Source organism: Dipodomys ordii, unplaced genomic scaffold, assembly GCF_000151885.1.
Source record: "Dipodomys ordii isolate 6190 unplaced genomic scaffold, Dord_2.0 Scaffold18, whole genome shotgun sequence".
Lineage (NCBI taxonomy): Eukaryota > Metazoa > Chordata > Mammalia > Rodentia > Heteromyidae > Dipodomys > Dipodomys ordii.
This window is the reverse complement of record NW_012267234.1, coordinates 11188532-11204514: the sequence shown is the minus strand read 5'-3', so window position 1 is coordinate 11204514 and position 15983 is coordinate 11188532. Positions and strand designations below refer to the sequence as shown.

General features: G+C 38.9%; 1 protein-coding gene across 1 annotated transcript in view; it reads right to left on the bottom strand.

The window, feature by feature from the left end:
- Ap1g1 (adaptor-related protein complex 1, gamma 1 subunit) overlaps nt 1–15983 on the bottom strand; it is a 97797-nt gene that overhangs the window by 56255 nt on the left and 25559 nt on the right. The window contains exons 3-6 of the mRNA XM_013012677.1: nt 10890–11014; nt 3607–3748; nt 1912–2008; nt 335–411 (exon numbers count right to left, since the gene is read on the bottom strand). Coding sequence (XP_012868131.1) covers nt 335–411; nt 1912–2008; nt 3607–3748; nt 10890–11014 — 441 coding nt within the window. The remainder of the gene's footprint in view (nt 1–334; nt 412–1911; nt 2009–3606; nt 3749–10889; nt 11015–15983) is intronic.

Here is a 15983-nt window from a genome sequence, read left to right as displayed (position 1 = left end):
ATATATATATATATATATATATCTTATTTGTAAGTGACCTCAGGTTACATTTCCTGACTCAATGTAAAAACAGCAGATAAAATACTTGAGAGATTGGTTTGTCTGCCAACAATGAGAGAAGACTTCTATTCTGAAAGGGAAAACACTCTACTAGTGCCAACTCTTAGATGCCTAAATCTGGCTTCCAGCCCTACCACACAGAAAGGCTAGTTAAATCCTTTCTTCAGCGCTATAGCTTGCTTTCAAAAGAAAATCGTAAGTGAGAAAATCATGTACTTTTCAGGAAATTCATTTCTTAATAAAGAAAAGCTTAGGCACACAGAACAGGACCTACCTTTCTAAAATGTGCAAGCATATCTGGGCTTCGCTCACACATTTCTGTGAGGAGGACTACAGATGTATGAAGGACACCTGAAAGAAAAGACCAAATAAACTAAAAATAAGGCCCTACCATTGAGTTCCAGAGAAGAAGGCTTTGAGTTCCTGAAAGTCAATTCCAAAAGGATAGCTGCTTCTTTTACTTTTTAATCCCCTAAAGCATCCAAGCATTATGGGGAATACAAAGAAGGTACTTAATAGAAGCCTGCTGACTTAACATTGGTCAAATCAAAGCATTTTTGAACAATTACGTGATCAAAATAATTACTTTAAAAATGACATGTCTCTTTGAAAATATCCAGGAAGACTTACAATCAATATAAGCTACATTTCTTTTGCTCCATACCTACCATGTAAGCTATTAGTTCAGTCTTCACAAATTACAGAGAGAAAAATCTTAGTAGGATTTTAAATTTCCAGATAAAATGCACCAAAATTCCAAAATAATTATAATAACAAAGTTGTTCATTCCAAAGTCAATAAAGAGAATATCACAACGCTTTTCACTAAGCAATAAATGAGGGACGTAAACATTCCTTTATTCAATAAGTATACTTTGAACATACTGTGAATGCATCACTGTATTAATCAAATTAAATATATAGTAACTTTTTTTCTCTTAGCCCATAAGATACATAAATTTTCTTCATTTAGATAAGAATAAATTGGGGAAAGAACAGTCACATTCCACTTAATTCCTCTGAAATTTTATGTAAATGTAACTGAATACTCATTAAAATTCCTGTTACAAGTAACTCAGAAGAATTTTGTCAGTCGCTGGGCCTTGGGTGCTGTCCCTGTGCTCTTTTCGCTCAAGGGTAGAACTCTACCACTTTGAGCCACAGCGTCATTCCAGTTTCTCTAGTGGGTAATTGGACATAATCAGATGTTCCTGTTTGGCCTGGCTTTGAACTGCAATCCTCAGATCTCAGCTTCATGAGCAGCTAGGATTACAGGCATGAGCCACCAGTGTCTGACTTCTTTAATCTTATACTTTTGTTGTTGTTGGTCATGGGCCTTGAACTCAAGGCCTGGGTGCTGTAGCTTTTTCACTCAAGGCTAGTGCTCTATTACTTATGGCACAGCGCCACTTCCAGTTTTCTGGTGTTTAAATGGAGCTAAGAGTCTCATGGACTTTCTGCCCAGACTGGCTTTGAACTACGATCCTCAGATCTCAGCCTCCTAAGTAGCTAGGATTACAGGCATGAGCCACTGGTGTCCCACTGATTTTATACTCTTAACACATAACAACGAAGAAAAACATTTGGTATAAAATAAAAATTTAGTATAAAATAAAAAGATTCACAGATATGAGAAATCAAGGGTAGGATATTTATACATCATACTAAATATTATTAAGAGAACCAGAGTTGAAAGTTAAGTTTACCTCAATAGTAAAGCAATAATTATAAACTAGGGGATATCTGAGCAGACCTTCCTGGAAAACTAAGCACACCAGACTGACACATCCTTAAGCCTTTTCTCTTTCCCTTTCTCCCTCAGTACTTCATGAGTCCATCCAAATCATATTACCATGGTTCTTCTCATTCAATAAATTTTTTGTTGCTGGCAAAAACATCTCCATAAGTTCAGGAACCTTCCTGATGACATGAACAGCACACAGTGCTGCCTATTAAAAAAAAGAAGAAGAGGGGGGAGGAGAAAAAAATTATTTCAAATAAGTCAAGGATAGAACAACCAATCTTACTTAAAAACAACAACAACAAAAGAATTCACCAACTAATTCACTATTAGGAAAATAAAGAAGATGGATATGTTTTATTGTTTATGAATGAACTAGGTCTTTGTAGTATAGACTGTTGTAATAATGACCAACTTCTAGCTGACCTGTTCCTTTGTTAACAAATGGACAAAAACTTTCTAGATTAGAACCTGGTTAATATAAATTATCATACAAGTTAAAACAGAAATTATGTGGAGTTCTAGTGAGTAGAAATAGAGGACTTCCATCTTTAAAATCATTCCTGAGTAGGATGAGAAGATATTAAGACATCATTCAACCTAAAGATATAAACTGCAGATGCTATATATTTGACATTACATTTTTTTCTCAATATCCTGTCTCCAACTGACTCTTTTAACACAAAGAAAATTATTTGGGGGAAGGAGGTAAAGGGGAAGGGGAGGATTTGAAATATACTTAATATCCACTAAATAAAATACAGTATTACTAACCTATTTACCAGAAAGAAAGATTGATTTTCGTTACCCACCATCAAAGTAATCATTTGAATCAAATACCATAAAAGCTTAGAGAGATTAATAAATTTTTGTTAATTCTTCACATGTTATATGACAGTGAAGGCACTAATCTGAAGGAATATTTATTTAATGTAATGTACCTGTTAAAGAGGAATAGAGCCTGCAGTCTTCAAGAAAAAGTAATGGCTTACAAATTAAGAAATTAATTTTGTGCACAGTTATCATTAGCTATCATCATAAGAAATGGCTTGGCTTTTACAATGACACTTGTTAATAGATTCAGCAAATAGCAATTAAGATGGTATTTCTTTAACTTCATTTACAAAGGTTTCAGGGTTAAAGCATAATTTAAAACTGAATAAAATGTTTATACCAATAAGTGAGAGTAGGTTAGTTAGGAGAATAGGATCATTTCTCATAAATTTAAAAGAGTTCTATATCATTCCCTCATAATTTTCTAGGTTCCAATGACATCAGTAGAAAGACATGAACACTAATTATTAGCATAAAAGTTCACACGTACAGATCTTCATTTTACTACTGTTTAGAATTAGATAATTTAGAAAGTAACTAAATGTGCCTACCTAGGACATCCAGTACATCTTATTTATAAATCATCTCCTTAAAAATAGATGAGTTTAGATTCACATATAACCATTTAAAATATATTTATTACAGAAAGAAAAATATAATACCATCTAGCTTTCAAAAATAACTAATCTGCTCTCTTATCGCCATAATGTCCTTTAATCCAAATACTGACATTCATTACATTACCTTTTTTCTTTTTTTTTTTTTTTGGGTCCGGTCGTGGAGCCTGAACTCTGGGCCTGGACGCTGTCCCTCAGCTCTTCAGCTCAAGCCTAGCGCTCTACCATTAGAGCCAAAGCACCACTTCAGGCTTTTTTCTTTTTGCTTATGTGGTGCTGAGGAATCGAACCCAGGGCCTCATGCATGCAAGGCAAGCGCTCTACCACTGAGCTACCTTCCCAGCCCCAACATTACCTTTTTTCTTAAGTAAGAGTTGGAAGTTTTCAAGAGCTTCTCTACCTCTCCTGCAAGATCTCTGCACATCTCTGAGGAGCCCATGCAGCCGAGGGTACAAAGTGCTAGCCCCTGCACAAACTGCGTGCTGTGATTAAGATCACTGCAAAAGAAAGAAAGGCAGGTAAAAACAAATTTTCTCTACCAGTGCTGCCCACAAAGAAGCTGTACAGCTTCATAAGGTAGTTTGGGATGACTCAGATTTCTCCAATAATTCGTAGTATCTTTCCAGTAATTACTAGTATTAATTAGAAAGAAAAAATTTATTTCAACATTATAAATTTCCAGTACAGTGAACTTACTGACAGTCCCTCCTATAGGTTAACTACCTTGGAAGCTCCACAGTGCGATTCTGTCTTGTGAAAAAAGAAAACTTCTGCTCATAACAAAATAGTAAAAACTATTAGTTTTATTAAAACCCAACTTTTTTTTTTGGTAGAACTGAGGAATGATCCCAGGACCTTGTACACATTAGGCAAGTACTTTACCACTGACTTACACAGCCAACTTTAAACCTCAACTCTTTTTTTTTTTCTTTTTAAGACAGGGTCTTGCTATGTAGGCTAGCCTCAAATCCACAATTCTTCTATCTCCATCCCCTGAATGTTTGAGTGTACATTTTCAAAATATTCTAAAGGAAGCGGTGACACTGTCAAAAAAGAAATGTACATATTACCTTTGTGAAATGCTAATTTTTCTACGTAATACCTTAATAATAAAAATTAGATTTAAAAAATATTCTGTAGGACAAAATGGGAAGTATGCATAAATTACAACTGCACAGTGAAGTAAAATGAAAGCCTCAGAAAAAGCAATTGTAAATCTGTTTCATTTGTAAACTGAACTATCAACTAGCTGCTCTAAAAACATAAATGACAAATATGACAATTTGGGTATGTGGTAGATATTCTCTGTACAAAGAGTCATGGAAGCCTCTAACTTCAGGAATAACTGTGTATGACCATAAAGAATGCAAGCTAAGAAGTGGCGCTGTAGCTCAAGTGGTAGAGCGCTCGCCTTGAGCTGAAGAGCTGAGGGACAGCGCCCAGGCCCAGAGTTCAAGCCCCACGACTGACAAAAAAAAAAAAGAAAAAAGAAAAAAAAATGCAAGCTAGGGGTGAGCACTGGTGGCGAGCACCTGTAATCCAAGCTATTCAGGAGACTGAGATCTGAGGATCGAGGTTCAAAGCCAGTTTAGGCAGGAAAGTCTGTGAGACTCCTATCTCCAGTAAACTACCAGAAAACTGGAAGTGGTGCTGTGGCTCAAGTGGCAGAGTGCTCGCCATGAACTGAAGAGCTAAGGACGGCCCCAGGCCCAGAGTTCAAGCCCCATGACTGACCAAAAAAAAAAAAAAAGCAAGCTGTAAAGTAAAACTTAGATGGCACTGTGGCTCAAGTGGTAGAGCACTAGCCTTGAGCAAAAGAAGCTGAAGGACAGCACCCAGGCCCAGCTTTCAAGCCGACAAAAAAAAAATTAGAATTTTATAAAACTTGTATTTGCAATATAAGCTGAATGTTTTACCAATATTTACACCTTTCTGATTAAATTAGTGGTAATACTAACTGATGGTTTTGCTTAATATTTGGTAATGAAATGCATTAATATCAGGAAGATATGCATAACTTGGTGAACTAATTTTTCCAAATGGACCCATTATAGTTATAAAAATAACTACTCAAAGTAAAAACAGACCAATTGGTCTTAACATAATAAAGCACTAGGGGCTGGGAAGGTGGCTCAGTGGCAGAGCATTTGCCTTGCATGCATGAGGCCCTGGGTTCGATTCCTCAGCACCACATAAGCAAAAAGAAAAAAAAGCCGCAAGTGGCGCTGTGGCTCAAGTGGTAGAGCGCTAGCCTTGAGCTGAAGAGCTGAGAGGCAGCGCCCAGGCCCAGAGTTCAGGCCCCAGGACCAGACCTAAAAAATAAATAAATAAAATAATAAAGTACTATGGCATCACAAACAGCCTCAGAGTCAGCACTGCACCTTACCTTTAAGAAATGATTACTTATTAAGAAATATAAAGAAGCCGGGCACTGGTGGCTCATGACGGTAATCCTAGCTACTAAGGAGTCTGAGATCTGAGGATCATGGTTCAAAGCCAGCCAGGATAGGAAGTTCGTGAGAATCTTATCTCCAATTAACCACCAGAAAACTGAAAGTGGCACTGTACTCACATGGTAGAATGCGGGCTTTGAGCAAAACTCAAGTACAGTGCCCAGGCCCAGACTTCAAGCCCCATGATTCACCAAAAAAAAAAAAGAAGAAAGGAATGGATATGTCACAGGGGGATGAGATTATTGAAGGGGGTTACACAGATCAAGATACATTGTATTCATATCCTGCTGTATTAAATGACCCTCCTTTGTACAACTACTTAAAGGAAAGCACACAAAAGAAGGAAGAAAAAGAGAAGGAGGGAGGAATGGAGGGAGGTAGGGAAGAAAAGAAGGATTTTAGGACAGTATCAAGTAACATCTCTAGTTATTTTTAAAAGCCATTATGCTTCCCTTTTCTAATTGTGCTATCTGGGAAAGGCTATATTTTCTTCACTTACTCATTCAATATGACATAACACAGGAAACAATGTAGAAGCACATAGGTGCATTCAACATCTTCTTTTAGGTTAAACACTGAAGAGTTATGAAAATTTAAAATACTACCACTCCACACGATCTTGTTTTTTATGTGTATAGGTCCTGGGGCTTGAATTCAGAGCCTGGGTGCTGTCCCTGAGCTTTTGTGCTCAAGGCTAGTAGTGCTCTACCACTGAAGCACAGCTCTACTACCAGATTTTTAGTGTTAACTGGAGATAAAGTCTCATCAACTTTCTGGCCCGGACTAGCTTCAAACCATGATCCCCAGATTTCATTCTCATAAGTAGCTAGGATAACAGGAGTGAGTCACTAATGCTCAGCCTAAAAATTTTGGTTTTGTTTTTGCAATACTGAGGTTTGAGCTCTACTACTAGAGCCACACCCTCAAGACGTTTATTTTGGGCTGACCTCAGACTATGATCCTTCTACTTACACCTTCCCAAGAGCTGGGGTTCCAGACATGTAACACCATACTCAGCTTGTTTGCTTTAATGAATTAATGAATCCCCCCCAGCTAGGGGATGCCTAGCTGATCATACATTGCAATCCTCCTAGTTTCCATCTTGCATGTAAAAGTATTTTATTTTTTATAAGGAATGTTATTTACGTTAACATACAAGAGATCCACTATTAGAACTCCTTTTCACCTAATTGTATTCTTTTTTTGGTGCCAGTACTAGGCTTGTACTCTCAGCTTCACAAGGCTGACACAGAAACCACTCCTCCAATTCTGGTTTTTTGTTGGTTAACTAGAGATAAGTATCTCTGGGATATTTCTGTCCCACCTAGCTTCAAACCTCAATTCTCAGATCTTAGCTTTATGAGTGGCTAGGATTACAGATGTGAGCCACCTCCACCTGGATTACAATGCAGGTTCTTAAGATATTAGATTTAATTTTTTGAAGGAATTAATTCTAAGGACTTTAACTTCTTAAGAGTTTTTCTAAGTCAATGTATAATAAAACAAATATTTTATTGTTAAACATAAAAACTATTGATACACTATGGTACTGCATAACAAACCCATAAAGATATATATGAATATACAACTTTTAAAAATAATTGAATAATTCAAAACAAAGTAAAATCTTTGATCAATTCTCAATTATTCGGGAAAAAAAAAAAGTTCTCTCCCAAAGGCACCGGGGTCTTAGCTGGATATCATTCAAACTAAATACAAGCCAGGCAAGGTGGTACAAGAAGAGGATGGTTGAGTTCCAGACCAGTCTGGGCTAAAAACAAAATTCTTTCACAAAAACAAAAAACAAAAAAAGCAAAACCAAATAGAAAAACTATAACATATATTCTCCTAATTGAAAAAGCATGAAGGCTATACACAAGGACTGTCATTTGAGTGAGTCCCATTTTCTGCGTGGGGAGCAGGAAATATTTCTTTCTTCTCCATTTCTTCTAATTCTTCCCTTTTATACTAAAACACTTGCTATTTTTTTAAAAAACTAAAAGATTTCTTCTTTATCTATGCGCCTCATTCTTCCCTTTTAATCAAGCTAAACCTACACTTAGGTTTCATATTAACTCTCTAACATGAACTTGCTGCCAGGCAGAAATTCCAAACCATTAGCATGTGATTCAAAGGTTGAGTAATACAGGCAACAGAGCATGTAGGAATAAAAGTTCAAGGAACTCCCTTAGAGATCTATGAAGTAAACATATGAAAGAATTATACCAAACATCTAGAACATACCCTCAAGGACACCCAGGATTTCACTTTCCCCTTTGCCATCCCAGTATTTGCAACAGCTCCTGGCATATAAAAGGTGTGCAATAAATTGAATAGATGAAATCAATTTAGTAGTCTCAATATTAATAACTATTTCATAGACAAAAAAATAAGAATTCTTCCCAAAAATAAGTCCATAGATTCGTTGTATTTAAATGTTGCATTAACAATTGCAATTAAGTCATAGCTGTCATTTAATAATTTGGTTATCCATTGAAAAAAATTTATCACTAGTTTCTAACAAAAAAAAAGAGTACAAGTTTTAAATATCCGCAAATCTAATCATCTAATTCTATATCCTTAACTTCTGCTTTTACTTTCTCTTAAATACAAATTAAAAAAGAATCCTAAAAAGGTGATTCAAATCACAGGTAAACCAAAACCAAACTTAAATAAACCTAAAAGTACTAAAGGCCAACAGAACTTTCATAGCTTTCTTTTCTTTTCCTCTTTAGGACAAGATTTGTGTGTGTGTGTGTGTGTGTGTGTGTGTGTGTGTGTGTGTTTTTGCCAGTCGTGTGTGTGTGTGTGTGTGTGTTTTTTTGCCAGTCCTGAGGCTAGAACTCAGGGCCTGGATACTATCCCTGAGCTTCTTGAGCTCAAGACTAGTGCTCTACCACTTTGAGCCACAGTGCCACTTTCAGTTTTCTGGTGGTTAACTGGAGATAAGAATCTCATGCACTTTCCTGCTTAGGCTGGCTCTGAACTGTGATCCTCAGATTTCAGCCACCGGAGTAGATAGAATTACAGGCATGAGCCACTGGCAACCTGGCTTTGAGACAAGATCTTGTTATATATAGGCCAAGCTGACCTCAAACTCAAGATACTCCTGCTTCAGCCTCCTGAGTGGTAGAATTATGGGAAGATGCCATACCCAGTTCAGAGAATTTCCCTAAGGATGCTAAGAAGAATTGCTAATTTCCTGCTCAGGTCTTCTAATTTATCCATACAAGAAGTATTTCTCAGATGGTCAGCAAGGTAAACATAACCAGTACCATCAGACAAGCAGCCATTAGAGTTTTAAAGAATATTATGCACCAGTGGCTCAGTCCTATAATCCTAGCTACTTAGGAGGCTAACATCTGAGAATCAAAGTTAAGACCTGAGAATTGAGTTTTGGAGCCAGCCTGGTCAGAGAGTTGGAGACATTCGTATCTCCAATTATCCAGCAAAAAGCCAGGGGGTGGTATCAGAGCAGGGTGGGGAGAATCTCACTATAAAATCAGTCATAGTAGTATACATCTATTAAGTTAATGATTCTAGCACAGACAAATCCTAATCACAGACAAGAGGATTGCAAGTTACAGGTCAGCCTAGACTACACAGCAAGGCCCTGTTATGAAAAGAGAAAAAAAGCATTGAAATTTAAAGGGGCCCGGCACAGTAACAATGCATGTCCATAATCTCAGTACTTAGGAGGCTCAGGCAAGAGGATTGAGAATTCAAGGCCAACTTGTGTTACATACCAGGCCAGCCTAAGCTATATAACAGGACCTTCTTTTTATTTGCGAAAGGGGGGCGCCCTGGGCGCTGTCCTTGAACTTTTCAGCTCAAGGCTAGCACTCTACCACTTGAGCCACAGCGCCACTTCCGGTTTTCTGGTGGTTTACTGGAGATAAGAGCCTCACAGCCTTTTCTGCCCTGGCTAGCTTTGAACCACAATCCTCAGATCTCATCTTCCTGAGTAGCTAGGATTACAAGCATGAGCCACTGGCGCCTGGCTACAAGACTTGATCTTTAATTAAAAAAAAAAAAAAAGAGCTAGGCACTGGTGGCTAATGCCTGTAATCCTAACTCAGGAGGCTGAGATCTAAGGATCACAGTTCAAAGCCAGCCAGGAAAGTCCATGAGACTCTTACCTCCACTTAACCATCAGAAAACTGGAAGTGGCACTGTGGCTCAAAGCGGTAGAGTACTAGCCTTGAGCAAAAGAGCTCAGGGACAGCTCCCAGATCCTGACTTCAAGCCCCAAAACTGTCAAAAGAAAAAGAAAAAAAAGAGAAAAAAAAATCACAGAAATCACAGATATAAGTACAATTCAACACAAATAAAAATCTCAGGAAGATTAGAACACTGATATGAAAATCCTCTCTTTACTTTTACATATTCAGAATATATTGTGTGTGTATGTCCACTTGCGCTGATAATGGGACTTGAATTCAGCCCCATGTTCTCACTAAGCTTTTCCTGATCAAGGCTGGCACTCTACTACTTGAACCATACCTTCACTTCCAGCTTTTTGATGACTAATTGAGAAGAAGGCCTCTCAAAATTGTCTGCCTGAGCTAGCTTCAAACCATTATTCTCAGATCTATTTCCTGAGCAGTTAGGATTAGAGGCATGAGCTCACCTGTGCCATGTCTTTTTTTTTTTTTTTGGTGCCAGTCCTAGGGCTTGAACTCAGGGCCTAAGTGCTGTCCATTAGCTTTTTCTGTTATAGTGTTAGGGCCCTAATTCCAGCCTTTTGGTAATTTATTGAAGATTAAGAGTTTTATGGACTTACCTGCCCAGGCTGGCTTCAAATTATCATCCTCAGATCTCAGCCTCCCAAGTAGCAAGGATTATAGAAATGAGCCACCAGAACCAAGTTACATGTAGTTTTTAATAAATGTACAGTTCCATTATTCATAGTCTTCAAAGTCCTTGAGATCTAAGATATAAGTCTACATTTTACCAATTTTTTTTCTTTGAAGGGTCAAATGTTTGTTATTATGCCTAAAAATGCACATTTGTCCTTCGTTTTCCTTTGCTTAGCACCTTAATACATAAGCTAGTGAGTCAAAAGCAATTCAGATACAATCTATAAAGTAAACATGTAACTGGTAAATAGAAGCTCCTAATGTCATATTATGAAATTCCTTAAACAAGCAAAATAGTTGTTAGAGAAAAGGAAGGTAAGCCTTACTTTTTGATACAGTTGGTCATGAGAAGATGGACATCTTGTCTTTCATCTAACAGCAGCATTGCTCCTAAGTAGCCAATGCGTTTGTCTGTAAATTTTTGAGAGGCAATAAGTTTGAGGCACTCCAACTGCAAATATAAAGAAGAAAATGATATTAAGAGCCTGCTACCACAATCTAGAAAAGCAATGTTCACAGATGACCAAAGTGTAGACTTTTATCATCAAACCTCCTAAATGAAAAAAAGGACTTAAACTTTTAAACGCCTCAATAATAGTAATCAGATTATGAGAGATTATATTGTCAAGGTCTCATACCATTTGCCATCCAAATAATTAAGTTTTAACTTAGTTCATACAAACACAAACGAGTCTAGTATTTAAGATATTACTGAGCTAAATTTCTAATGTTATCCCTAGCTTACATTAATTATTTAACTCAGATTTAAAGTTTAGTTCCTATTTTGATAATCAAAAACTTCAAGCCAGGCACAGGTGGCTCATGCTTATAATCCTAGCTTTTCAGAAGTCTGAGGATCATGATTCAAAGCCAGGCAGGGCAGGAAAGTCTGTGACCCTCTTACTTCTAACAAATTACTCAGAAAAAAGCAGAAGTGGCACTTGCTTCTCAAGTGGTAGAGTGTTAGTAGTTAATAAAAGAAGATCAGGGATAGCACCTAGGCCCCGAGTTCAAGCCCCAGGCCAACACCAACACCACCAAAAAAAAAAAGGAAATACATAAAAGTGCCAAACAGTATCTTAAGTATCAGAAAAGCACAATTAAAGAAGGGAGCCCATAACTGATTTTAAAATAATGGAGAAAATAATATGATTAGAGTGTAAATTTGGAGTAGTATGAGAGAAGGGAGGGCGAGTGAAGAATCAAATAAAGAAAAATCCAGAGGAAAACTCAGTAGTGATATGAACCTATATTATTCCATATGATTTCTACTTTACATAATCCTTAGAGATAATTCTTCAGGGTTTAAGTGCCCTTGTAATAAATTCGACCTTTCTTGAAAGTCATAATCATTTTAGAATACTTTATCATTTCATCTTGACAACACAGAAAAAACAAACATTCCCTCTGGAACAGTGGTTCTCAACATTCCCTCTGAAACTATGCTTTCCTTTAGAATCAGTCAAGTACCCTGAAAAAAGAAGCTCCGATGGAAATCTGTGTACCCAGGAAGCTAAGAACCTGTAAGACTATTTTCCCATTATGAACTTGGAGATGACCTAACAGTTCCATAAATAAAAATTGCTGTTCTCAATAGACTTGTATTTACAAAAATTCCTAAAGCCAGCTGGAAATGTGGCTTAGTGGCAGAGTACTTGCCTAGCATGCATGAAGCCCTTGATTCTATTCCTTAGTACCACAGGAATCTCTGGGTTTTATTCTTCAGTACCACAGAAAAAGCCAGAAATGGCACTGTGGCTCAAGTGGTTGAGGGGTAGCCTTGAGCAAAAGAAACTCAGGGGACAGTGCCCAGGCCCTGAGTTTAAGGCCCAGGTCTAGAAAAAAAAAATTCCTAAGTTGATTGACTATACTATCAGGAGTATGTCAAAGAAGTCTCCAAGAGCATAACTAGGAGCTGGTGGCTCACACCTGCAATCCTAACTACTCAGGAGGCTAAGATCTATGGATGGTGGTTCAAAGCCAGCCCGGGCAGGAAAATCCCAGAAACTCATCTCCAATAAATCACCAGAAAACTGGAAGTGGCGCTGTGGCTCAAGTGGTAAAACGCTCACATTGAGGTGAAGAACTGAGGCACAGTGCCCAGGCTCAAAGTTCAAGCCCACAACTGGCACAAAAAGAAAAAAAAAAGGGGGGGGAGGAAGGCTCTTTTATTTATTGATTGATTGCCAATCCTGGGGCATAAACTCATGACCTGAACCTTTTTGCTCAAGGCTAACACTCTATCACTTAGCCACAGCTCCACTTCTGACTTTTTGGTGGTTAACTGGAGATAAGAGTATCATGAACTTGCTTGCCTGCGCTGGCTTTGAACCAGAATCCTAGGATCTCAGCCTTCTGTCTAAATAGCTAGAAATTACAGGCCTGAGCCATCAGTACACAGCACACGTTCAACTAAAAGTTTTTTGTTGTTGTTGTTTTTTGTTTTTGGGTCCGGTCTTGGTGCCTGAACCCTGGGACTAGGCGCTGTCCCTCAGCTCTTCAGCTCAAGGCTAACGCTCTACCACTTGAGCCATAGCGCCACTTCCGGCTTTTTTCTTTTTGCTTATGTGGTACTGAGGAATCGAACCCAGGGCCTCATGCATGCAAGGCAAGCGCTCTACCACTGTGCCACCTTCCCAGCCCCTCAATTAGAAGTTTAAAAACAATTTCTGAAACACTTTAGCAATGTATGCAGAAAAAAATGGAAGGGAGGGGCTGGGAAGGTGGCTCAGTGGTAGAGCACTTGCCTTGCATGCCTGAGGCCCTGGTTCAATTCCTCAGCACCACATAAGCAAAAAGAAAAAAGCCAGAAGTGGCACTGTGGCTCAAGTGGTAGAGCGTTAGCCTTGAGCTGAAGAGCTGAGGGATAGCGCTCAGGCCCAGAGTTCAGGCCCCACGACCAGACCCAAAAAAAAAAAGAGGGGATAGGCAGAGTATCTGCCCAGCAAGCATAAGGCTAACCCCAGTACTGTCAAAAGAGGACTTAAAATACAACCCCAGTAACTGGAGGAAATTTTAAGTAACTGGAATTGTAATATAACTTAATAACCATTTTTAAATAGTTAAATTCATAAAGAACAATTGTCATGCTATCCTATCATTTCTGCTGATGCTTGTAGGAGTTTGAGATATATGCTTGTTTCTAATCTCTAATCCCCAATGGCTGTACTTCATTCTTCTGGTGGTTATTTTATATTCCTAGCTTCTACAGATTTCTCTTTTGTGAACACCAGTATTTAATTTCTGCCTTAATATACTTGTTTACTTAAGCAAACTTCTCCCTCTCCCCTACTTCTAATCCCAAAGGACTGGTAATGATCTCTTTTCCTACTCAGATCTTTAAAAGAAAAAAAAAAACCTTCCTTCTAATTGGGAGGCTCTGTTTTGAGATTCTATGGTTACTACCAGCATAACCTCCAAAGAGACATTTCTCTAATGTAGTACATTCCTACAGTGTACCAACAATGTGGTAGACCGCCACTGTAAACAAAGCATGTATTATGACTGTTATCTACAAGCTACTGTAAAAACAAGAGCACCTAGTTTGGTTTTAAGAAAAGACAAAAGGGGCTGGGAAGGTGGCTCAGTGGTAGAGCGCTTGCCTTGTATGCCTGAGTCCCTGGGTTCGATTCCTCAGCACCACATAAGCAAAAAGGAAAAAAAAAAAAAAGAGTCCAATTAAAAAAAAAGAAAAGACAAAAGCTAGGAAACGATGGCTGGCTCATGCCTGTAATCCTAGCTACTCAGGAGGCTGAGTCCAGGGTCCGGGGTCTGGGAAAAAACAAAAACAAAAAAAACTCCAAGAAAGGTTCCTATCTCTATAACACATGGTAGATGAGAAAGAAAGCCATCTGAGCTAGGGGTGGGGCACCTTCCTAGTTCTCTTCCACCTAAAGGTCTTGGTTTCTACAACACTACAGCAACATAGCTATGACAGCCACTCCACTCCCTGCTTTCAGGGTAGTCAGCAGGTGACCCTCAGAAAGAATGCTAGCAGGGGCTGGGAAGATGCTCAGTGATAGAGGGTCTGCCTTGCATGCATAAGGCCCTAGGTTCTATTCCTCAGCACCACAGAAGCAGAAAAGGCCAGGGGTGGCGCCGTGGCTCGGATGGTGAAGTGCTAGCTTTGAGCTGAAGAGCTGAGGGACAGCGACCAGACCCTAGCAGAAGGATACTAATCAGCCATTAGCAACAAGCTTAGGAGACTGGAAGCTACTGGCCCCTCAAGGAACAAATACAAGGCCTTAGAACATTTATCAAGATGGGTACAGCAGAATCATCTGAGAGAGCTTTCCTTCTTTCCTTCTTTCTTTTTTTCTTTCTTTCTTTCTCTGTCAGTCATGGGGATTGAACTCTGGGCCTGGCCGCTGTCCCTGAGCTCTGGAGGCAAGCACTCTACCACAGCATCACTTCCAATTTTCTGGTGGTTAACTCGAGGTAAGAGCCTCACTGACTTTCCTGCCTAGGCAGGCTTTTAACCTTAATCCTCAGATCTCAGTCTCTTGAGTAACTAGGATTACAGGTGTAAGCCACCAGCGCCCAGACAAGAGCTTTTTAAACTATAGGTCACTCCCAGAAAATTCCAATAGGGAAGATTTGGGATAAAAAATGACAATTTCATTTTTACAAAAATTTTCTGGGGGACTTTTTTGTGTGTATGTTGGTTCTGGAGCCTGAACTCAGGGCCTGGGCACTGTCCCTGAGCTCTTGTGCTCAAGGCTCTCCCGCTTAGCTCTACTTCCAGCTTGCTATTTGGACTGGATGGTGTTTTTTCCTTCTATCAGGAAGTGAGGACAGGGGAGGGGGAACACCTGAAGATTCCTATTGAATTTATTTTTTCTCGTTAAGAAAACTTACTTTATATTTTATTCAAAATAAAATTGCATACAATGACCTACCAGCTAGCTTTTTCAAATCTTAACCTTTTGTATGTCTGTGTTGTGTACTCTGGTCCTAGAGCTTGAACTTGGGGCCTGGGCACGGTTTCTGATTTTTTTTTCTTTTTTTGCTCAACACTAGACTTCTACCACTTGGGTCACAGCTCCATTTCCAGCTTTATGGTAGTAGCTGGGGGGCTCATGGGTTTTTCTACCAGGGCTGGCTTTGAACTGTGATACTTAGATCTCAGCCTCCTGAGTAGTTAGGGTTTCAGCTGGGATACCACCAGCTACATTATTTATTTTTAAGATATATATATATATTTTAATTTTTTAGAAAGCATCTCACTAGCCTGGCGCTGGTGGCTCACGCCTGTAATCCTAGCTACTCAGGAGGCTGAGATCTGAGGATCGCGGTTCAAAGCCAGCCCCGGGCAGGAGAGACCATGAGACTCCTATCTCCAATAAACCACCAGAAAACCGGAAGTGGCGCTGTAGCTCAAGTGGTAGAGCGCTCGCCTTGAGCTGAAGAGCTGAGGGACA